This window comes from Melanostigma gelatinosum (genome assembly GCF_949748355.1).
Source record: "Melanostigma gelatinosum genome assembly, chromosome: 12".
In the NCBI taxonomy this organism is placed as follows: Eukaryota; Metazoa; Chordata; class Actinopteri; order Perciformes; family Zoarcidae; genus Melanostigma; species Melanostigma gelatinosum.
Window position 1 is genome coordinate 13,369,950 of NC_136645.1, and position 24,414 is coordinate 13,394,363.

General features: G+C 41.4%; 1 protein-coding gene across 1 annotated transcript; it reads left to right on the forward strand.

Annotated features, from left to right (window-relative positions):
- Positions 1-9,347: 9,347 nt before the first annotated feature.
- On the forward strand, positions 9,348-20,198 carry LOC306785722 (uncharacterized protein; the record flags this gene model as incomplete). The annotated part of the gene is made up of 3 exons (XM_079280178.1): positions 9,348-9,736; positions 18,900-19,308; positions 20,189-20,198. Exons 1-3 carry the CDS (start codon positions 9,544-9,546, stop codon positions 20,196-20,198), a joined length of 612 nt encoding a protein of 203 aa, XP_079136304.1. The 5' UTR covers positions 9,348-9,543.
- Between the last annotated feature and the right edge of the window lie 4,216 nt (positions 20,199-24,414).

A 24,414-nucleotide genomic window follows, 5' to 3' on the forward strand; every position in this document is an offset into this window, starting at 1 on the left:
TTCCCCCTTTTGCCAAGTTATCACTGCTGTGGGCTAATTTAGCTTCACAATAGAATAATTCATGTGGAAGTTGTCTGGGCTCATAATACATTTTAATAATGATCCATTATCCATTAATAATGTTTAAATTGCACCAGATTAGGCCCAACACTTTCTCTGCAGGGGTCGCTAATGTCTGCAATATTTGAACATCATAAGTGAGAGATATTTCTGTTGATAAATAAATAAAAAGTAGCCTGAAAAATCTGCTTGCTCAGTCGCAGCATCAGCTGCAGCATTTCCTGTTGAAATGGGATCAGAAGCGTTTGTGTTTAAATGATAACTGTCATAAAGTCATGATGTTACACACTCCGGTCCAGTAGGTGGCGCCTTAAACATTGGTTTGTAGTCCGCCATTTAATTGAAAGAAGAAGAAGAAGACGGAGGAGAAGGAGGAGAGGAAGAAGAGGACGAGGACTAATCTCCTGGTAGCCTATAAAGCTATTGAAGTTAGCTTAGCATGCTACCTGGAAACAGACGGACGGGGACGGAAGTGACCAACACAGCGCTAGTCAGAGTTTAATGAGAGTAAACGGTGTTTTTAACGGAGTTCGTCTGGAGGACAACTTTCTGTGGCTTAGTGAAAATGTCTAAAGTAGAAATGTTGAGATCTTTAATCAACCAGCGACTAACTGCGGCTGATGAAGAGATATTTGGTCTGTTTGAAAGAACGATAGCAGAGTACGAGGAGGAACTCTCTCGTTCAAAAGAGGCGAATAAGCGACAACGGGAACTTCTGGACGCTGTTCTCAACCCGGAAATCCGGATACAAAGAGCACGTAGGTTCACTTTATTTAACACTGTTCATGCTCCGGCTGATAACTTGTAATGTAGTTTGGAGTGAGACTCTGTTGCAATTCGTCGTTTTCTTCTTCTCCTGATTTAATACCTGCAAACGTGTCGCTTTTCGGCGAAATAAGCAGTTTTGAATCAAATATATATCATCCACGTGAGTGTAGATCCGTAGAGTGTTTATTTTGGGGGGGGGGGGGGGGGGGGGTCAACTGGCCAGCCAGCCAGTGTTTCTCAGATTGGAGTGAGAAAATGTGATGTCGTGATCTTCGCACTAAAACATATTTGATGCGACGTGTCGAGTCTTGGCCAATCAGCGTTAAGATGTCTACACCGTCGTCATTTCCCTCCGTTAACGTTTAAGTTCCGTTACTGTTCAGATTTGTTGTAGTGATGGGAATTACGGCTCTTTTGGCTCGAGCCAGCTCTTTCGGCTCCAAATGGCTCTTCAGATTATTTGGTGCTTAAATTAATTTATTACCAACAATAATGTAAAATGATGCACAATATGAATTACTAATGTAAAAAAACATGCACTATAACAAATGTTTATTATATAAATACACTTATTTATACGCTACTGAGTGATAAAAAAATTTAAATTAGAAAGTGCAAAAACTAACTATTTTTAACTTTTAGCTTTTTAATACTTAACAAATTTAAAGTGAAACAACATACAGAAGCTTACAGAATCACACAACAAAATATAAATTCAAATGTGTAAAACAAAAAGAAAAAAAATCAGCATCCAGAGTTTTGTCCTTCAGTGAAGATTTACATTGAGAAAGACCAAGTGCCTCAGCTTTGAGGGGCTGATCCTGTTTCTTCTCTCCGGAATTATCTGCCCTGTTTTGGAGAAGATCTCACTTCCAGAATCGAATCTGCTGAAGGGTTCCCAGCAAGCACCCTGTTTGTGTGCTTCGCTCGCGACCGACACATCACTAATTTGTTGGGTTAAGTTAACGTCCACTGCATGCGGAACTTTGTCAACGGCTAACGCTCATCATTATCAAGATTTAGGAGGAAAGCGTAACGTGATGAAACATGAATCACCCTCCATGTTCCGGTTCAGTCCACGCGGTCACTCATTAACGTTAAACCGGAACACCGGCGGTTCTGGTTGCAGTTTTTTTTGTTTAACTCAAAGTAGAATGGGGTGATTTCGTGGTGATAATAACTTGAAACATGAGGCCCAGATACTGATGAGATGATGAGGTCAGAGAGCTTCAGGAAGAGGATGTTGTGTGTGTAGCGCAGCTTGACGCAGGGCTGAGATGTGAGTGGAGCTGGGCCTGGATAAAGGTGGAGGTCTAAACAGACGTGAAGAGAGAGCAGTACAGCTTCCCGCTGTCAGTGTTTTAAATGCATTGATAAGGCAGGGTATGCTAACTGCAGCCTCTGCTCCAATGAGATGAAGTACAGCAACAAGGGCTCACGTGCCCTCTCATCACCCTGTTCACTGTAATGACCACAGCCAGTGTACTTCCGGTCCCAACTGTCCCACGTGCAGTTGCTCCCAAAGGCCCTGAAGTAATGAGAGAGAGCGTTAAGGAGCCTGAACCTTCATGATTTCAATAATTGAACCGGATTGAATGCATATTAATTGTAAATAGAAGATAGGCAACAATTCTAACGGCTTTACAGTAACAGTGGAAGTTAATATTAAGCCATACAGTAACAGGGTTAAATGAAAACGAATCACTTTATTTTGTATAGGCGATGGTTCTCGCTACTGTAGAAATATGCTTGCGGTATTTACAGGCATTAAATGTATACATATTGTGAGGAATTTAAGTTTTAAAGCGCTCCTAGCGATGGATATTATGTGTTACAATATGTTTACTTGTAGAAGGTTTAAACTAAAGGGAGAGTTACTGAATTTGTTGAGCACTGTGAGAGAAACCAGAGAATTTATGACACCGCCATCAAGTCAGAGAGAGGGGGATGTTGCTGAAGAGTTTCTGAGCACAGCCTTCAAGAAGGGGGGTGAATTGGTGAAGGAAGTGGCAGACTGAAGTCCGACGGGTTCAGCCAATCACTGAGCTGATCGATGGGCTAAGGAATGTGTAATATGAGACATTTCAGAGACTTTGGAGGGACAAAGAAACTGTGAATCCCCGGAGATAATCAGACCTCATCTGGACCATGAGGCGGACACACCAGTCTGTCGTGTGGTGTGGATGGGGCCTCTATTTCATGAAATATTACTGCTGATCGTGTAATTCAGTTTGTAACTGCATTTTCTTTTGTTAGTATATTAAATTCCTTTTGATTTAAACTTCAACCAGCTGATTCGGCCCTGCTTAATGATGGAAGAAAGAGAGCAGGGGGGGGGGAGCTGCCTCTTCTCCTCTGCATGCTTCTTCTCCTCTGGAACAAGGAGGGGGGCTTTTTCCTTCACCTTTTGTTTGAGACATTTTGAACATAACAGTATTATGTGTGTGTGTGCTCATTTGCAATAGTGTTGCATGTGTCATAGAGCAAATGTTTGAATCTCCGGTTGAGGCGCTCCCCGTACAAAGAGGGAGCTCTGACACGCAGGTGGTAGCTTAAAACTTATAACTAGTTGTGTTGTGAATCGGTTAGTCGGTGGGATATTGTGTAGCAACCTGCAGGAACAGCACCTTCCCCATCCCTGAGACTCCAGGACTCCCACACACAATGTGGCCCAACCCTGGCTTGTGTGTGGGTGAAGATAATGCGTCCTTGTGCTGGACAAGTTCAAATAAAGTATAAAGATACAGGGCTCACAAAACACTGAGAGGAGCCCTGACTTTGTGTCTGTTGCTAGGGCTACTTAATCAATTCTTGTATTTTGTGAAACCATAGATCTGTTTTTTATGCTTTGATGCTTGACTTAATAAATTGTTAATACTTGTAGATCGTCTACCGTCTCCCCCCCCCCCCCCCCACCTCTTTCACCGCTTATGAGTTTGCAGGTATGCTGATTTGTTCTCTCAGCTTCTAGATGACAGGAAATATTTCAACTTAAAGTACAAGTTTGTTCTCTTTGATAACACCACATGGATTTGGCAGCTTAAAATGGTTCATGTGTTCATGGTCACATAAGTTGATTACATTATTCTATTATCTGGTTCTAGTGATACTCTGGAAGTGTATGTCCAGGAGACTATTTGCTCAATTCTAAAATGTCTTTGTAACCCCTCTGTGTGTGTTTACTGTTTTCCTGCAGACATCCAGCAGCTGTTGTTGGTTAAAGAAGAGGTTCCCTCTGAGCAGCAGGAGTGGAGCTCCAGTCTGGACCAGGAGGACCCAGAGCCCTCACACATTAAAGAAGAACAGGAGGAACTCTGCACCAGTCAGGAAGGAGAGCAGCTTCAAGGTCTGGAGGAGGCTGATGTCAAGTTCTCATTGACTCCTGTGAAGAGTGAAGATGAAGAAGAGGAAGCTCAGTCCTCACAGCTTCATCAAAGACAAACTAAACAGATGGGAACAGAAGCTGATGGAGAAGACTGTGGAGGACCAGAACCAGACAGGAACTTGGATCCAGATAGACATCCAGAACCAGATACTGATGAGAAGACTGGAGAGTCTTCTGACACTGATGAGGGTGGTGATGGGAAGAAGACCAGAGAACCTCAGTCAGGTTTAAACTATGTGAAACCTGATGAAGTCCGTGTCAGTGATTCAAGATGTAGCGCTGGTGAAAAACATTTTAGATGCTCAGAGTGTGAGAAAACATTTGGCAAGAGTGGAACTCTGAAGATACACATGAGAACCCACACAGGAGAAAAACCTTTCAGCTGCTCAGTCTGTAAGAAATCTTTTAAACATCGTTCACATTTACAGAGCCACATGAGAACCCACACAGGAGAAAAGCCTTTCAGTTGCTCAGTCTGTAAGAAATCTTTTAACCGGCGTGCAACTTTAAAGAGACACATGAGAACCCACACAGGAGAAAAGCCTTTCAGCTGCTCAGTCTGTAAGAAATCTTTTAACGATCGTTCAAATTTACAGATACACATGAGAACCCACACAGGAGAAAAACCTTTCAGCTGCTCAGTCTGTAAGAAATCTTTTAACCATCATTCACATTTACAGAGACACATGAGAACCCACACAGGAGAAAAACCTTTCAGCTGCTCAGTCTGTAAGAAATCTTTTAACGATCGTTCAAATTTACAGAACCACATGAGAACCCACACAGGAGAAAAACCTTTCAGCTGCTCAGTTTGCTGTAATAGATTTGTGTGCAACAGAGATCTAAAGGTACACATGAATACCCACACAGGAAACAATCCCCTTTAGCTGTTCTGGTTGCAGTAAAGTTTCCGTTTGTGATAAAAGCTTTCAGCACGAGTCACCTCTGAAGTTACACATGATTAACCGCGGTTCAACTCCACTGATTTCAATACAAAAAGTTATTCACTGAATGAGCGCCAACTGTACAGTTTGAAATAGTTTTGATGATTATATTGATGATTGATTTGATGGTAATGTCAGTTTAAGACGATGGTTTTACCTGCATCTGTGCACAGTATATTGTATTCAAATGATTTCATCAATAAAAAGTAGAAGGTTTGTGTATTTCACTGGTTCATACAGTTGTACATGGCACACTTTGTTCGTCAGCATTAAATCCATCAGTGACTGGAGTGTGACTCAATAGTTCTTTATCTTACTTGGCAGTTTGCACTCTTTGCTGCTGGCATTACTGGTATAGAATTGTCATCTTGTCTGACACAAACTCAAAAAGGATGAAAAGGTCCTGAGATAAAGCAATCTACACATTCTTTGGAGTCACAAACCAACAACATCCTTATCTCGATCTATAGTTCCTTCCAGTTGATCAACAGGCCGACACATTCCTGAATGTGTTCACAACTTGTCGATACTTTTTTAGATTGCCGGTGGCTTTTCTTGATCGTACCATCATCTTATCCTAATCGTTGTGCTCCCCAGGCCTCTTGTTCATGTGTATGAGGACTTTTACCAGCTCAACTTTAGGTAACCATGAAACAGGCCCCACCTTTGACTTTATCACACAGCTCCAACACAATATATCAGGATTGGTGCGGCAGCAAAGGGGTTGGACCTGATCACACCCGGCCCTCGTACATTGTGTTACATAATGCTGTTTGGAAAATACTAAATGCTAAAAATAGTGCGGAATGAAAGAAATCTATAGAGATTAAAACAACAAATAAAATGTCAGTGAATCAAAAGACATCAAGCTAAGTGATGCAGATCAATCAAAGAAAAACAACTCACTTTTTTACGAGGGAGAAGACAATAGCTCAATCATAGAGTTGGAAATATGTCTTCAACAGTAAATACACACGTTTTATGTCACTCTCACACGGAGCAATCTAAAAATACATATTACAGGGAGGAACTGAGACAGAGCTCCAGTATTTATCCCACTATGACTACGTCCTCCTCAGTGAACTCATAGAAGGGAACCTCCAGCTTTAGAGGAGCAGGTCCCTTTCTTATCCTTCCTGAAGCATCGTAGTGGGAGCCATGGCACGGACAGTAGTAGCCTCTGAAGTCTCCGGCGTTGGCGATGGGCACACAACCCAGATTGGTGCACACACCGAGGACGATGATCCAGCGGGGGTTAATCACTCTATCCTTGTCATGCTGTGTGTGTTTGTGTGTGCAATCATAATTCCACATGTTTGAAACCCTTTTCCCCTGTAGGCGGTGCTGTCGGAGGCCTTCTGGGCTGCTGGCTGACCAGTGGACAGTTCAAACCGCTGCCTCAGATCATAATGGAGCTCAGTCCTCAGCAGCAGCAGAAGCTTGATGGTAGTCTTCTGGCCGTGCTGGGAGACATTCAGTGGACAGATTTGGCTCAGCTAACTGCTCTAGTGATGGCCAACGCCACCCTGAAGCAGCAGCTGACGGCGACCCTTCTCGGGTACATCTCCAAGGAGCTCCAGGCGCAGGTGCACGACGTGGATTAGTGTCTGTGGAAGAACTGGGATACTCTGACTCAGGGGCCCACATGCTCAGAAGGTCTTTTGAAAAGAATGTGAACTGTTTGTATGTGTCGTGGCAAAATGAGGAGATGAGATGGCAAACGGGTTGCAATCCAGCGGGTAGTGTTTTAATAAGATCAAGCCAACATCAACAAGTTCAGTATATTGAAAACGACTCCCAATGCACTGCTTTTCACAGATCACTCTTATAGTCAAAATTCACGCCCCCTTTTGCTACGTTCCACCAATCAAAGCAGTCTGTTGAATCAAGGGTCGGGACACATCTGGACTCGTAATTAGGGCATGTTCTTATTTTGTTCTGGGCACACAGAACACAGCTCCATGTACGGAAATGTTTTGGTACACTTGAGAGATGAATTACTTTTTTGCCTGGCCCTGATAGTCATTTCCCAAAAACGATGCTGAGAACCAGAATAATACGTTATGTAACTTTTGCCTGTGAGCCCACACTTGTGTTCAGTTCAATTCAAGTTCAATTCAAAGTTCAATTCAAATTTATATGATGATTTTCTTCGACACATCCCTCCTCTGAGGGTTTCTTAACCCTCAACCTAACTTCATATAACTTTTGTCAATTGGTGAAACTGTAACCTAAAGTTTTGATCCCTTACTGCATTGCAACAACACAAGTGATCTATGCAAATTACATGTGCTTGATTATATACCAATACAGTAACAATACAATACAGAACATTTGAGTTCGTAAGATAATTCAAATAACATCATTCAATGCTCAGATTCACTTTCATATAAGGGCGAAAAAACCCGCAGGTTGCATTACAGGAAAAACTCCCTTATGGTCCTTTCCCGCCAAGCGACCACCTTCTTGGTATGAAGTGAATCTGTTCTTGCTTACAAACATGTATTAACTGATACATCACACATTTAATTTCTGCAAAATATTGAACAATATATCAGTGTTCATTAGATGCAACGTCTGTGATAAAACTATATGCGATAATACTTGTGCACTGATTATTATAGATCATGACTATGACTATTTGTGAATGTAGAAATATCTGATCACAATACATTCAAATTCATAGTGAAACGGTTTGGACAGATGATAAAACATGTGACGTGGTGTTTTTTGGACGTGTGTACTTTCAACAAAGTTCAGGCTCTCGTATTTATGGTGAGTTGCCTCCTAGTCCTGTTCCCTCCATGTCCTCTGAGTCCTCCAGATAGTCCGGAATGGGAAACAGGTCCGGAAACCGGTCCGGTCGTCCAACCACCATTTGAGTGAACTGGGCCTTTGTCCCTCGCTCAATCGTCATCATGTTCATCATCTGAGCCAGTTGGAGATTTGCCATGACACCCATCTGTTTGTCCATGCTCCTCTGGCACTGTCTCCTCAGGATGGGTACGATGCAACATGGCAATAGAAAAGCCACAATTAAAACTATTAATGCGCTAATGTCTGTTTTTAGCAATACAGACCCCTTATTTTCCCAAAATTGAGTCTAACCAATCCCATGACCACCCCCCTGCCAGCATTCTCCCCAAGCTCTTGCCTCAAACCCCGAATTTTTCTCCATTTCAACAGTATATTCAGTAAAGCATTTCACAACACATTCCATACATGTCGGCTATGTCTGATGTTTGTTTGCTTAACAAATGAAGAGTGGGAATGGTCATAGTTGTGTTTTCACAACTTTGGTCTCGTGGTATTGGGTTTTCATATCATACCGGTCTCCCAATGAACGAAGGAGTAATGTTAGCCTGTGGGAACCAGGACACTCGGGTTACTTTACAGTACACAGTAGTATTGCCTACGTCAACCCTTCTTTTGTCTGACGCAAATCCACCACTGGCACCACTGGCAAAACATTCAATTAAAAACTAATTCAAATACTGTATTTAAATGATCTAATATCGAGGGCCAGCTCATCACATCATCATGTTCTCACAAGAATTAAATTTTGTGTAAAAGAGATTAAATGTTCAAAATATCTATACTAATTGTATTTAAGTGGTGTTATTATTTGCTTTGATGATACATCAAGATTGATATGACCAGCTAAAGAAAGTATAAGATTTAATATCTTATTAAATTTCCTTTTTAACTTTAAAAACTCGACAAAATGTGGATCTACCTTTACAATATATCACATCTTCCCCCTTTTGCCAAGTTATCACTGCTGTGGGCTAATTTAGCTTAACAATAGAATAATTCATGTGAAAGTTGTCTGGGCTCATAATACATTTTAATAATAATCCATTATCCATTAATAATGTTTAAATTGCACCAGATTAGGCCCAACACTTTCTCTGCAGGGGTGGCTAATGTCTGCAATATTTGAACATCATAAGTGAGAGATATTTCTGTTGATAAATAAATAAAAAGTAGCCTGAAAAATCTGCTTGCTCAGTCGCAGCATCAGCTGCAGCATTTCCTGTTGAAATGGGATCAGAAGCGTTTGTGTTTAAATGATAACTGTCATAAAGTCATGATGTTACACACTCCGGTCCAGTAGGTGGCGCCTTAAACATTGGTTTGTAGTCCGCCATTAAAGTGAAAGAAGAAGAGGAAGAAGAGGAAGAAGGAGAAGGAGGAGAGGAAGAAGAGGACGAGGACTAATCTCGTGGTAGCCTATAAAGCTATTGAAGTTAGCTTAGCATGCTACCTGGAAACAGACGGACGGGGACGGAAGTGACCAACACAGCGCTAGTCAGAGTTTAATGAGAGTAAACGGTGTTTTTAACGGAGTTCGTCTGGAGGACAACTTTCTGTGGTTTAGTGAAAATGTCTAAAGTAGAAAAGTTGAGATCTTTAATCAACCAGCGACTAACTGCGGCTGATGAAGAGATATTTGGTCTGTTTGACAGAACGATAGCAGAGTACGAGGAGAAACTCTCTCATTCAAAAGAGGCGAATAAGCGACAACGGGAACTTCTGGACGCTGTTCTCAACCCGGAAATCCGGATACAAAGAGCACGTAGGTTCACTTTATTTAACACTGTTCATGCTCCGGCTGATAACTTGTAATGTAGTTTGGAGTGCGACTCTGTTGCAATTCGTCGTTTTCTTCTTCTCCTGATTTAATACCTGCAAACGTGTCGCTTTTCGGCGAAATAAGCCGTTTTGAATCAAATATATATCATCCACGTGAGTGTAGATCCGTAGAGTGTTTATTTTGGGGGGGTGGTCAACTGGCCAGCCAGCCAGTGTTTCTCAGATTGGAGTGAGAAAATGTGATGTCGTGATCTTCGCAATAAAACATATTTGATGCGACGTGTCGAGTCTTGGCCAATCAGCGTTAAGATGTCTACACCGTCGTCATTTCCCTCCGTTGACGCTTAAATTCCGTTACTGTTCAGATTTGTTGTAGTGATGGGAATTACGGCTCTTTTGGCTCGAGCCAGCTCTTTCAGCTCCAAATGGCTCTTCAGATTTTTGGTGCTTAAATTAATTTATTACCAACAATAATGTAAAATGATGCACAATATGAATTACTAATGTAAAAAAAACATGCACTATATCAAATGTTTATTCTATAAATACACTTATTTATACGCTACTGAGTGATACAAAAATTTAAATTAGAAAGTGCAAAAACAAACTATTTTAAACTTTTAGCTTTTTAATACTTAACAAATTTAAAGTGAAACAACATACAGAAGCTTACAGAATCACACAACAAAATATAAATTAAAATGTGTAATGCATCCAGAGTTTTGTCCTTCAGTGAAGATTTACATTGAGAAAGACCAAGTGCCTCAGCTTTGAGGGGCTGATCCTGTTTCTTCTCTCCGTAATTATCTGCCCTGTTTTGGAGAAGATTTCACTTCCAGAATCGAATCTGCTGAAGGGTTCCCAGCAAGCACCCTGTTTGTGTGCTTGCTGTGTGTGTAACTCCCGCCCCTCCCCCCTCTGCTCAGCGGAGGCACAGAGACGACACCACACACATTGACCAATCAAATGCAGCTTGAGAGAGAGAGAGAAACAAAAAAACAAAGCGGCTCCCAATCAGGAGCTGGCTCCCGTCGTTCACGTCAAAGAGCCGGCTCTCAGATGTGTCGTTCGCGACCGACACATCACTAATTTGTTGGGTTAAGTTAACGTCCACTGCATGCGGAACTTTGTCAATGGCTAACGCTCATCATTATCAAGATTTAGGAGGAAAACGTAACGTGATGAAACATGAATCACCCTCCGTGTTCCGGTTCAGTCCATGCGGTCACTCATTGAGAAAGGGCAAGCTCAAATCGTGGCAGCGGCAGCTAGTACAGGCACTTCCTGTTGCAAGCTCAGCTGCCACGACTTTCCGTGGCAGCTGAGCCTGCAACAGGAAGTGATTGCCACTGTATGTGGCAGCTGCCACTAGCATCTTGTGGTAGCTGCCAGCATTTCGGAGCGGATTCCTCCGTAGTTTAGCCTTTATTTGTCGTTATTTGACATTATGTGACCAAACATTAAGGTCATTGAAGGCATGACTGTTGGTAGTTGTAATTAGTTTATTAAAAAAAGGCCGAATTATCATGGTATGGCCACTCGTTTTTGTCAACAAGCTAATTGCGGGCTAACTTCAGTTGATACCTGTTGGCCATGGCAACGATAAACACTTTCACGCTGCAGACTAAAGGAATGCAAATTATAAATATGGATGGATATGCATTGTACTGTTTAGAGTGATAGCAATCCATATAACCTATTGACTTGGATATATATACGCAGTATATAGATATATATATATATATATATACAGTATGCAACAAGTTGTTGCGACAGTTAACACCGTTGTGTGGTACCTGCCACTACTTTTCGCGACAGTTTTCACTGTTTGCGACTGGTGCCACTAGCATCTTGTGGCAGCTGCCAGTGTTTCGGAGCGGATTCCGCCGTAGTTTAGCCTTTATTTGTCGTTATTTGACATTATATGACAATACATTAAGGTCATTGAAGGCATGACTGTTGGTAGTTGGAATTAGTTTATTAAAAAAAGACCGAATTATAATGGTATGGCCACTCGTTTTTGTCAACAAGCTAATTGCGGGCTAACTTCAGTTGATACCTGTTGGCCATGGCAACGATAAACACTTTCACGCTGCAGACTAAAGGAATGCAAATTATAAATATGGATGATATGCATTGTACTGTTTAGAATGATGGCAACCCATATAACGTGTGGGTTGTCACAAGTTTTGGGAAAGGTGACACGGCTGTTTGGTCGATGGTTTATTTTTAAAAAAATGTATTGAACAATAACAATTTGACATATTGTCAATAATAACACAGCAAAATACAGACATTTAAACGAACATACATTGACAGTGAAAGGTTAGTGAGTTACAATACTTGTAAAGCACATGTAGAATAATTATTTCTCCTCAAACCTCGAAAACACTTTAAAATTGTTTTTAATCAATAAGCTCTGTGCAGAATTTGTCATAGTCCTTCTGTTTATCAAAAACAAAAGTGAAAAGCTCTGCTGTAGACTCTTCACTTGGGTCATCTTCGCAGTTGTGCAGCTCCTGGAGGGCTTCCTGTTGTTCCTTTTCATCCATGGAAAGGACAGCGGGAACTTTAAACCCTCCATCGAATTGTGTCTTGCGACACCAGTCAGCTGCAGCCAGGCTGTCTCTCAGAAGAACATTTACCTGCAGTAAAGAATAAAGTGTACTCAAAGTATTTATTGTATATTGGTGTTGTAACCAACGAATACTTCAAACTTGTACAGCATTTACAGTACCTAATTAACAAATAGATGTTTTGTAACAACAAATGTTGTCTTTGTCAACATATGTGTCATTCAACATCTAAAAGTCAAATCTCTATTTAGAGAAATAAGCAACAAAGAACAAACAGTAATGCTGGATGGGTTCCATCGAGAGCCTTTCAAATTGAATGGCAGTATATAATAAGATTTACCTGTATTTATTTATGTAAATTAATGCTGACAATAAATAGTTGCAAACCAATTCTAGCCAGAGCTTAATCCATGCACATAATTAAGTACCAATCTTATTAGATATCCTGTGAGTTCACAAAAGCTGCTTAATTTAAGTAGTGAAGTGATTCTATATCGGGCGACTGTGGCTAAGTGGATAGCAGGGCCGTCTTTCAATCAGAGGGTCGGTGGTTCAATCCCTGGCTCTGGTTCTGCTAGTCGCATGTCAATGTGTCCTTGAGCAAGACACTTAACCCCAAAATTGCTGTAATGACTGTAATGTAATATATTGTCTTATGATCATGCAACAGACAATACCTTCATGATGGATCTTATGTGAAAGGCTAAATGACATTCATTTATATTTACAGTTTTAGTATTTCATGCTAATCCATTTTTTTTATTGTTTATCAGGCAGCCCAAAATCTATTATTTCTTATTTTTGGATTAAAGAATCTACTTCATTCATCTAATCGGTTTATATTCAGCTTAATTTTTATTCCTGTACATGCATGCAATACATAATATGAAGTTCTGATGTTTGTGAATGTGCTAAATGGTTTCCGCCATCAGGTGTCGCCCTTGAGCACATGAATGCGTTAAAAGTTATTTCAGCAAAAAATAGAATTTGTCTTGTGGATTACGGTAAATCAAATATACTCTGCTTTGTTGTTTAATGCAGAAATAAAGCCACTGTAAATCAAACTACGCACCAGCATCTGTGTCTCTGACTGCAAAGATTTTAACATTTCTTACCTCTTCTGTGCTTTCTCTGTCACTTGTTGACAACTCTGGAGCACTGAAAAAATATATATTATCTGTAAATGAGCCACATTCAGTCATTACAGTTATGTCAACTTCACATGCAAAACCACTCTTAGCCAGGATTGGCATAATGGATTTCGTGATGTTACACATATGCATGCTCACACAATTCAAACACAAGTCATGTGGTCTACCTTTTCTCTTTATATGTGTTCTCCAGCAGCACAGATTCTGCCTGGTATCTGCACATGTTGCTGGTCCTTTGCAACCACTGAATCACAACCTACAAAAATGTATCGATAATAATAATTATAAAGTATGTTAAATCAATTTGACAGTTTTTACCAAATGTTAAATGTCAGTCATTACATACATACATTTATATTTCATTTAAATTGATACTTACCTGTACCACGTTACCCAATTAAGTTAGCACATTGATACTAAGTTATTCTTCCAGTTGTAGTTTTAGTTTATATTCTCCAAATGGTGTTCTCAAATGTCTATTGACACTTGTATCTCTCAGAGGCCTATGCCATTAATAACTCACAAATTTTCTGCTGTAAACGTAATTCTTAAACTACCGGTAATTGTTAATTTGGTACACATCCTCAATAGCTCACCTCTGGCAAAATGACCTCTGTGATGAATAGCTGCTTCTCAGCTACAGTTCCAGGCACTGACAGTAGTCTTTCCAGACATTGGATAATCTGTTCTGTCTGGGAAAACAAGTAAATAAGAAACTAATAAAACACTTTTTGTATACCATCCTGAAAGAGGAGAACAAGAAAATGTCACGGTAACATTTCTCTATCAATCTATTCCTACCTTTTCCCCTCCTCTGCCTAAAATGCTGTGTGTACAAATAAGACAAAAAGAGCACACTCTATCTTCATGTCACTGAATAAAGTGAAATGTTCACTGTAATATTTTCGAAGGGCTGCATCCAATCCTCTGTGTTTCCACAGATACATTCTGTTGGAGAGAAAATGCCCACTCTGCAGATTTCTTTCCAAGTCCTGAAATATAAGATGTATATGTAGTTGTAGATTCAGTGTTATGTATAATTAGTGAATACCATTTTTATGTGAAAAACCTTTGTACAGCTCACTGGAGAAAATGTACGATGTATGTTATTACCTTTATTTCTTCATCCTTAAGAATTTCTTCTGCTTTAACAGACTCCAAGATGTTGTCTCTGTTTAAGACAGAAGCATTGCCTGAATTTGACGAAAATCTTTACATGTTGTAGTTTTACAACATACACCTTTAATTACCATGTATCAAATTTTACATTGGTTATACTGTATATATAACTAGCTTGTTGCCAGTATATACTGTAAATCGCTAAAGGCTATGAATGTTGTTTGGGTAATCGTATATTTATTTGTCATTAACAGTCTTTTTTACGTTGTCTATTTATTTATTTGTTAATTTTACAATGTTATTATGTGTTAACTCCAGTGATCCATGAATTATGTTAAATATATGACACTTTAATATAGAACATAAAACTGAAAATTATTGGAGACACTAAGGGAAATTCTTCCCTAATTTATATCAAACACAACTAAAACAATTGTCACTTTTATATCAATCAACGAATGAATGAGCTGATTCTTACACATCTGGGACAATGTTGCATCCACAAAAGAAATCATTTGATGTCCAGTCACCTTCCACACCAGCACACTCAAAATGCAGCCAATTTTTGCAAGTTGAGCATTGAACCCATTGGTAGTTCTTTATGTGGTCATGGAAAACCCTATGAAAAAACAGAGGTGGGACAACTTCCAATATTCCACAATCATTTCATCAGGTTCGTCAATTGCAAATATTACAAAATATATTTTCCCTCGAATCATAAGTTACTTACATAAAACTGAACTTTTCACTGTGTTGTGTGTGAAGTGCTATATAAATAAAATAGAGTTGAGTTGCCACTCATGTTGCACATACCTGGTTGTCCCAGTTGCTCGCTGGAACAAACATGACTTTTTTTTGGGCAACAAGTACCAATTGAAGTTAGCCCGCAATTAGCTTGTTGACAAAAACGAGTGGCCATACCATTATAATTCGGCCTTTTTTTAATAAACTAATTCCAACTACCAACAGTCATGCCTTCAATGACCTTAATGTATTGTCATATAATGTCAAATAACGACAAATAAAGGCTAAACTACGGCGGAATCCGCTCCGAAACACTGGCAGCTGCCACAAGATGCTAGTGGCACCAGTCGCAAACAGTGAAAACTGTCGCGAAAAGTAGTGGCAGGTACCACACAACGGTGTTAACTGTCGCAACAACTTGTTGCATACTGTATATATATCTATATACTGCGTATATATATCCAAGTCAACATGTTATATGGATTGCTATCACTCTAAACATTATATTGCATATCCATCCATATTTATAATTTGCATTCCTTTAGTCTGCAGCGTGAAAGTGTTTATCGTTGCCATGGGTAACAGGTTTCAAGTGAAGTTAGCCCGCAATTAGCTTGTTGACAAAAACGAGTGGCCATACCATGATAATTCGGCCTTTTTTTAATAAACTAATTTCAACTACCAACAGTCATGCCTTCAATGACCTTAATGTATTGTCACATAATGTCAAATAACGACAAATAAAGGCTAAACTACGGCGGAATCCGCTCCGAAACACTGGCAGCTGCCACAAGATGCTAGTGCTACCGGTCGCAAACAGTGAAAACTGTCGCGAAAAGTAGTGGCAGGTACCACACAACGGTGTTAACTGTCGCAACAACTTGTTGCATACTGTATATATATCTATATACTGCGTATATATCCAAGTCAACAGGTTATATGGATTGCTATCACTCTAAACAGTACATTGTATATCCATCCATATTTATAATTTGCATTCCTTTAGTCTGCAGCGTGAAAGTGTTTATCGTTGCCATGGCCATCAGGTTTCAACTGAAGTTAGCCCGCAATTAGCTTGTTGACAAAAACGAGTGGCCATACCATGATAATTCGGCCTTTTTTTAATAAACTAATTCCAACTACCAACAGTCATGCCTTCAATGACCTTAATGTTTGGTCACATAATGTCAAATAACGACAAATAAAGGCTAAACTACGGCGGAATCCGCTCCGAAATGCTGGCAGCTGCCACAAGATGCTAGTGGCAGCTACCACATACAGTGGCAATCACTTCCTGTTGCAGGTCCAGCTGCCACGGACAACTTCCTGTTGCAGGCCCAGCTGCCACGGAAAGTCGTGGCAGCTGAGCTTGCAACAGGAAGTGCCTGTACTAGCTGCCGCTGCCACGATTTGAGCCAGCTCCTACTGCACTCATTAACGTTAAACCGGAACACCGGCGGTTCTGGTTGCAGTTTTTTTTTGTTTAACTCAAAGTAGAATGGGGTGATTTCGTGGTGATAATAACTTGAAACATGAGGCCCAGATACTGATGAGATGATGAGGTCAGAGAGCTTCAGGAAGAGGATGTTGTGTGTGTAGCGCAGCTTGACGCAGGGCTGAGATGTGAGTGGAGCTGGGCCTGGATAAAGGTGGAGGTCTAAACAGACGTGAAGAGAGAGCAGTACAGCTTCCCGCTGTCAGTGTTTTAGATGCATTGATAAGGCAGGGTATGCTAACTGCAGCCTCTGCTCCAATGAGATGAAGTACAGCAACAAGGGCTCATGTGCCCTCTCATCACACTGTTCACTGTAATGACCACAGCCAGTGTACTTCCGGTCCCAACTGTCCCACGTGCAGTTGCTCCCAAAGGCCCTGAAGTAATGAGAGTGTTAAGGAGCCTGAACCTTCATGATTTCAATAATTGAACCGGATTGAATGCATATTAATTGTAAATAGAAGATAGGCAACAATTCTAACGGCTTTACAGTAACAGTGGAAGTTAATATTCAGCCATACAGTAACAGGGTAAAATGAAAACGAATCACTTTATTTTGTATAGGCGATGGTTCTCGCTACTGTAGAAATATGCTTGCGGTATTTACAGGCATTAAACGTATACGTATTGTGAGGAATTTAAGTTTTAAAGCGCTCCTAGCGATGGATATTATGTGTTGCAATATGTTTACTTGTAGAAGGTTTAAACTAAAGGGAGAGTTACTGAATTTGTTGAGCACTGTGAGAGAAACCAGAGAATTTATGACACCGCCATAAAGTCAGAGAGAGGGGGATGTTGCTGAAGAGTTTCTGAGCACAGCCTTCAAGAAGGGGGGTGAATTGGTGAAGGAAGTGGCCGACTGAAGTCCGACGGGTTCAGCCAATCACTGAGCTGATCTATGGGCTAAGGAATGTGTAATATGAGACATTTCAGAGACTTTGGAGGGACAAAGAAACTGAATCCCCGGAGATAATCAGACCTCATCTGGACCATGAGGCGGACACACCAGTCTGTCGTGTGGTGTGGATGGGGCCTCTATTTCATGAAATATTACTGCTGATAGTGTAATTCAGTTTGTAACTGCATTTTCTTTTGTTAGTATATTAAATTCCTTTTGATTTAAACTTCAACCTGCTGATTCGGCCCTGCTTAATGATGGAAGAAAGAGAGCAGGGGGGGGGGAGCTGCCTCTTCTCCTCTGCATGCTTCTTCTCCTCTGGAACAAGGAGGGGGGCTTTTTCCTTTACCTTTTGTTTGAGACATTTTGAACATAACAGTATTGCGTGCGTGTGTGTGTGCTCATTTGCAATAGTGTTGCGTGTGTCATAGAGCAAAGGTTTGAATCTCCGGGTGAGGCACTCACGCGCTCCCCGTACAAAGAGGGAGCTCTGACACGCAGGTGGTAGCTTAAAACTTATAACTAGTTGTGTTGTGAATCGGTTAGTCGGTGGGATATTGTGTAGCAACCTGCAGGAACAGCACCTTCCCCATCCCTGAGACTCCAGGACTCCCACACACAATGTGGCCCAACCCTGGCTTGTGTGGGTGAAGATAATGCGTCCCTGTGCTGGACAAGTTCAAATAAAGTATAAAGATACAGGGCTCACAAAACACTGAGAGGAGAGGTGCGTATACGGAGCCCTGACTTTGTGTCTGTTGCTAGGGCTACTTAATCAATTCTTGTGTTTTGTGAAACCATAGATCTGTTTTTTATGCTTTGATGCTTGACTTAATAAAGTGTTAATACTTGTAGATCGTCTACCGTCTCCCCCCCCCCCCACCTCTTTCACCTCTTATGAGTTTGCAGGTATGCTGATTTGTTCTCTCAGCTTCTAGATGACAGGAGATATTTCAACTTAAAGTACAAGTTTGTTCTCTTTGATAACACCACATGGATTTGGCAGCTTAAAATGGTTCATATGTTCATGGTCACATAAGTTGATTACATTATTGTATTATCTGGTTCTAGTGATACTCTGGAAGTGTATGTCCAGGAGACTCGTTGCTCAATTCTAAAATGTCTTTGTAACCCCTCTGTGTGCGTTTACTGTTTTCCTGCAGACATCCAGCAGCTGTTGTTGGTTAAAGAAGAGGTTCCCTCTGAGCAGCAGGAGTGGAGCGCCAGTCTGGACCAGGAGGACCCAGAGCCCTCACACATTAAAGAAGAACAGGAGGAACTCTGCACCAATCAGGAAGGAGAGCAGCTTCAAGGTCTGGAGGAGGCTGATGTCAAGTTCTCATTGACTCCTGTGAAGAGTGAAGATGAAGAAGAGGAAGCTCAGTCCTCACAACTTCATCAAAGACAAACTAAACAGATGGGAACAGAAGCTGATGGAGAAGACTGTGGAGGACCAGAACCAGACAGGAACTTGGATCCAGATAGACATCCAGAACCAGATACTGATGAGAAGACTGGAGAGTCTTCTGACACTGATGAGGGTGGTGATGGGAAGAAGACCAGAGAACCTCAGTCAGGTTTAAACTATGTGAAACCTGATGAAGTCCGTGTCAGTGATTCAAGATGTAGCGCTGGTGAAAAACATTTTAGATGCTCCGAGTGTGAGAAAACATTTGGCCAGAGTGGAACTCTGAAGATACACATGAGAACCCACACAGGAGAAAAGCCTTTCAGCTGCTCAGTCTGTAAGAAATCTTTTAACAGGCGTTCAACTTTACAGATGCACATGAGAACCCACACAGGAGAAAAACCTTTCAGCTGCTCAGTCTGTAAGAAATCTTTTAACGATCGTTCACATTTACAGATACACATGAGAACCCACACAGGAGAAAAGCCTTTCAGCTGCTCAGTCTGTCAGAAATCTTTTAACCATCGTTCACATTTACAGAGACACATGAGAACCCACACAGGAGAAAAACCTTTCAGCTGCTCAGTCTGTAAGAAATCTTTTAACCTGCGTTCAACTTTACAGATACACATGAGAACCCACACAGGAGAAAAGTCTTTCAGCTGCTCAGTCTGTAAGAAATCTTTTAACCAGCGTTCAACTTTACAGATACACATGAGAACCCACACAGGAGAAAAACCTTTCAGCTGCTCAGTCTGTAAGAAATATTTTAACGATCGTTCAAATTTACAGACCCACATGAGAACCCACACAGGAGAAAAACCTTTCAGCTGCTCAGTCTGTAAGAAATCTTTTAACCAGTGTTCAACTTTACAGAGACACATGAGAACCCACACAGGAGAAAAACCTTTCAGCTGCTCAGTCTGTAAGAAATCTTTTAACGAGCGTTCACATTTACAGACACACATGAAAACCCACACAGGAGAAAAACCTTTCAGCTGCTCAGTCTGTAAGAAATCTTTTAACAGTCCTTCAATTTTACAGAGACACATGAGAACCCACACAGGAGAAAAACCTTTCAGCTGCTCAGTCTGTAAGAAATCTTTTAACCAGCGTTCACATTTACAGACACACATGAGAACCCACACAGGAGAAAAGCCTTTCAGCTGATCAGTTTGCTGTAATAGATTTGTGTGCAACAGAGATCTGAAGGTACACATTGTAACAGCCCCCGGGGTGGTCAGGGGTGTTACTGGACAATATGCAATACTTATAAAGACACGGAGACTTAAAGACGTGGCAATCAAATACTTTACTGGGGTATTGGTAACGACACAGCAGCCACACAGCCAATACAAGTCCGTTAAGCAAGAGAAGGGTCTAGGTGCAGTTCCGGGGTCTGATACACAAGGCGCAATTCTCGTACGGTCCAGGGATTGGGCAGGGGCGTCGTTCTCCTCCAAGCAGGGGTCAGTAGCCGGGGGCAATCCAGTTGGGGTCGTCTTCCGTTCCAGGGTCGGTTGCTAAGTAGTCTCACAATATCTCACCGTCTTGAATGGTTTCACCTAAGTTACTCCCCCGACTTCACATCTTCCTTCTCCTTTTATATCCGCCCATGAAGCTCCACTGGCCGGCTCTCTCAGGTGTGCCTTCTTGCGCTGATTGCCTGCTGGCACTAAGGGAGCGTGTGCAAAGTGCAATCCATTTCTCTCTGGTAGTCTGTAGTATCTTCCTGCCATCACTACTCCCTGGGCTCGCCCACCCCGGCTGCCACAACATGAATACCCACACAAGAAACAATCCCCTTTAGCTGTTCTGGTTGCAGTAAAGTTTCCGTTTGTGATAAAAGCTTTCAGCACGAGTCACCTCTGAAGTTACACATGATTAACTGCGGTTCAACTACACTGATTTCAATTCAAAAAGTTATTCACTGAATGAGCGCCAACTGTACAGTTTGAAATAGTTTTGATGGTTATATTGATTGATTTGATGGTAATGTCAGTTTAAGACGATGGTTTTACCTGCATCTGTGCACAGTATGTTGTATTCAAATGATTTCATCAATAAAAAGTAGGTTTGTGTATTTCACTGGTTCATACAGTTGTACATAGCACACTTTGTTCGTCAGCATTAAATCCATCAGTGACTGGAGTGTGACTCAATAGTTCTTTATCTTACTTGGCAGTTTGCACTCTTTGCTGCTGCCATTGCTGGTATAGAATTGTCATCTTGTCTGACACAAACTCAAAAAGGATGAAAAGGTCCTGAGATAAAGCAATCTACACATTCTTTGGAGTCACAAACCAACAACATCCTGATCTCGATCTATAGTTCCTTCCAGTTGATCAACAGGCCGACACATTCCTGAATGTGTTCACAACTTGTCGATACTTTTTTAGATTGCCGGTGGCTTTTCTTGATCGTACCATCATCTGATCCTAATCGTTGTGCTCCCCAGGCCTCTTGTTCATGTGTATGAGCACTTTTACCAGCTCATCTTTAGGTAACCATGAAACAGGCCCCAGCTTTGACTTTATCACACAGCTCCAACACAATATATCAGGATTGGTGCGGCAGCAAAGGGGTTGGACCTGATCACACCCGGCCCTCATACATTGTGTTCCATAATGCTGTTTGGAAAATACTAAATGCTAAAAATAGTGCAGAATGAAAGAAATCTATAGAGATTAAAACAACAAATAAAATGTCAGTGAATCAAAAGACATCAAGCTAAGTGATGCAGATCAATCAAAGAAAAACAACTCACGTTTTTACGAGGGACAAGACAATAGCTCAATCATAGAGTTGGAAATATGTCTTCAACAGTAAATACACACGTTTTATGTCACTCTCACACGGAGCAATCTAAAAATACATATTACAGGGAGGAACTGAGACAGAGCTCCAGTATTTATCCCACTATGACTACGTCCTCCTCAGTGAACTCATAGAAGGGAACCTCCAGCTTTAGAGGAGCAGGTCCCTTTCTTATCCTTCCTGAAGCGTCGTAGTGGGAGCCATGGCACGGACAGTAGTAGCCTCCGAAGTCTCCGGCGTTGGCGATGGGCACACAACCCAGATGGGTGCACACACCGAGGACGATGATGCAGCGGGGGTTCATCACTCTATCCTTGTCATGCTGTGTGTGTTTGTGTGTGCAATCACAATTCCACATGTTTGAAACCCTTTTCCCCTGTAGGCGGTGCTGTCGGAGGCCTTCTGGGCTGCTGGCTGACCAGTGGACAGTTCAAACCGCTGCCTCAGATCATAATGGAGCTCAGTCCTCAGCAGCAGCAGAAGCTTCATGGTATCTTCTGGCCGTGCTGGGAGACATTCAGTGGACAGATTTGGCTCAGCTAACTGCTCTAGTGATGGCCAACGCCACCCTGAAGCAGCAGCTGACGGCGACCCTTCTTGGGTACATCTCCAAGGAGCTCCAGGCGCAGGTGCACGACGTGGATTAGTGTCTGTGGAAGAACTGGGATACTCTGACTCAGGGGCCCACATGCTCAGAAGGTCTTTTGAAAAGAATGTGAACTGTTTGTATGTGTCGTGGCAAAATGAGGAGATGAGATGGCAAACGGGTTGCAATCCAGCGGGTAGTGTTTTAATAAGATCAAGCCAACATCAACAAGTTCAGTATATTGAAAACGACTCCCAATGCACTGCTTTTCACAGATCACTCTTATAGTCAAAATTCACGCCCCCTTTTGCTACGTTCCACCAATCAAAGCAGTCTGTTGAATCAAGTGTCAGGACACATCTGGACTCGTAATTAGGGCATGTTCTTATTTTGTTCTGGGCACACAGAACACAGCTCCATGTACGGAAATGTTTTGGTACACTTGAGAGATGAATTACTTTTTTGCCTGGCCCTGATAGTCATTTCCCAAAAACGATGCTGAGAACCAGAATAATACGTTATGTAACTTTTGCCTGTGAGCCCACACTTGTGTTCAGTTCAATTCAAGTTCAATTCAAAGTTCAATTCAAATTTATATGATGATTTTCTTCGACACATCCCTCCTCTGAGGGTTTCTTAACCCTCAACCTAACTTCATAGAACTTTTGTCAATTGGTGAAACTGTAACCTAAAGTTTTGATCCCTTACTGCATTGCAACAACACAAGTGATCTATGCAAATTACATGTGCTTGATTATATACCAATACAGTAACAATACAATACAGAACATTTGAGTTTGTAAGATAATTCAAATAACATCATTCAATGCTCAGATTCACTTTCATATGAGGGCGAAAAAACCAGCAGGTTGCATTACAGGAAAAACTCCCTTATGGTCCTTTCCCGCCAAGCGACCACCTTCTTGGTATGAAGTGAATCTGTTCTTGCTTACAAACATGTATTAACTGATACATCACACATTTAATTTCTGCAAAATATTGAACAATATATCAGTGTTCATTAGATGCAACGTCTGTGATAAAACTATATGCGATAATACTTGTGCACTGATTATTATAGATCATGACTATGACTATTTGTGAATGTAGAAATATCTGATCACAATACATTCAAATTCATAGTGAAACGGTTTGGACAGATGATAAAACATGTGACGTGGTGTTTTTTGGACGTGTGTACTTTCAACAAAGTTCAGGCTCTCGTATTTATGGTGAGTTGCCTCCTAGTCCTGTTCCCTCCATGTCCTCTGAGTCCTCCAGATAGTCCGGAATGGGAAACAGGTCCGGAAACAGGTCCGGTCGTCCAACCACCATTTGAGTGAACTGGGCCTTTGTCCCTCGCTCAATCGTCATCATGTTCATCATCTGAGCCAGTTGGAGATTTGCCATGACACCCATCTGTTTGTCCATGCTCCTCTGGCACTGTCTCCTCAGGATGGGTACGATGCAACATGCCAATAGAAAAGCCACAATTAAAACTATTAATGCGCTAATGTCTGTTTTTAGCAATACAGACCCCTTATTTTCCCAAAATTGAGTCTAACCAATCCCATGACCACCCCCCTGCCAGCATTCTCCCCAAGCTCTTGCCTCAAACCCAGAATTTTTCTCCATTTCAACAGTATATTCAGTAAAGCATTTCACAACACATTCCATACATGTCGGCTATGTCTGATGTTTGTTTGCTTAACAAATGAAGAGTGGGAATGGTCATAGTTGTGTTTTCACAACTTTGGTCTCGTGGTATTGGGTTTTCATATCATACCGGTCTCCCAATGAACGAAGGAGTAATGTTAGCCTGTGGGAACCAGGACACTCGGGTTACTTTACAGTACACAGTAGTATT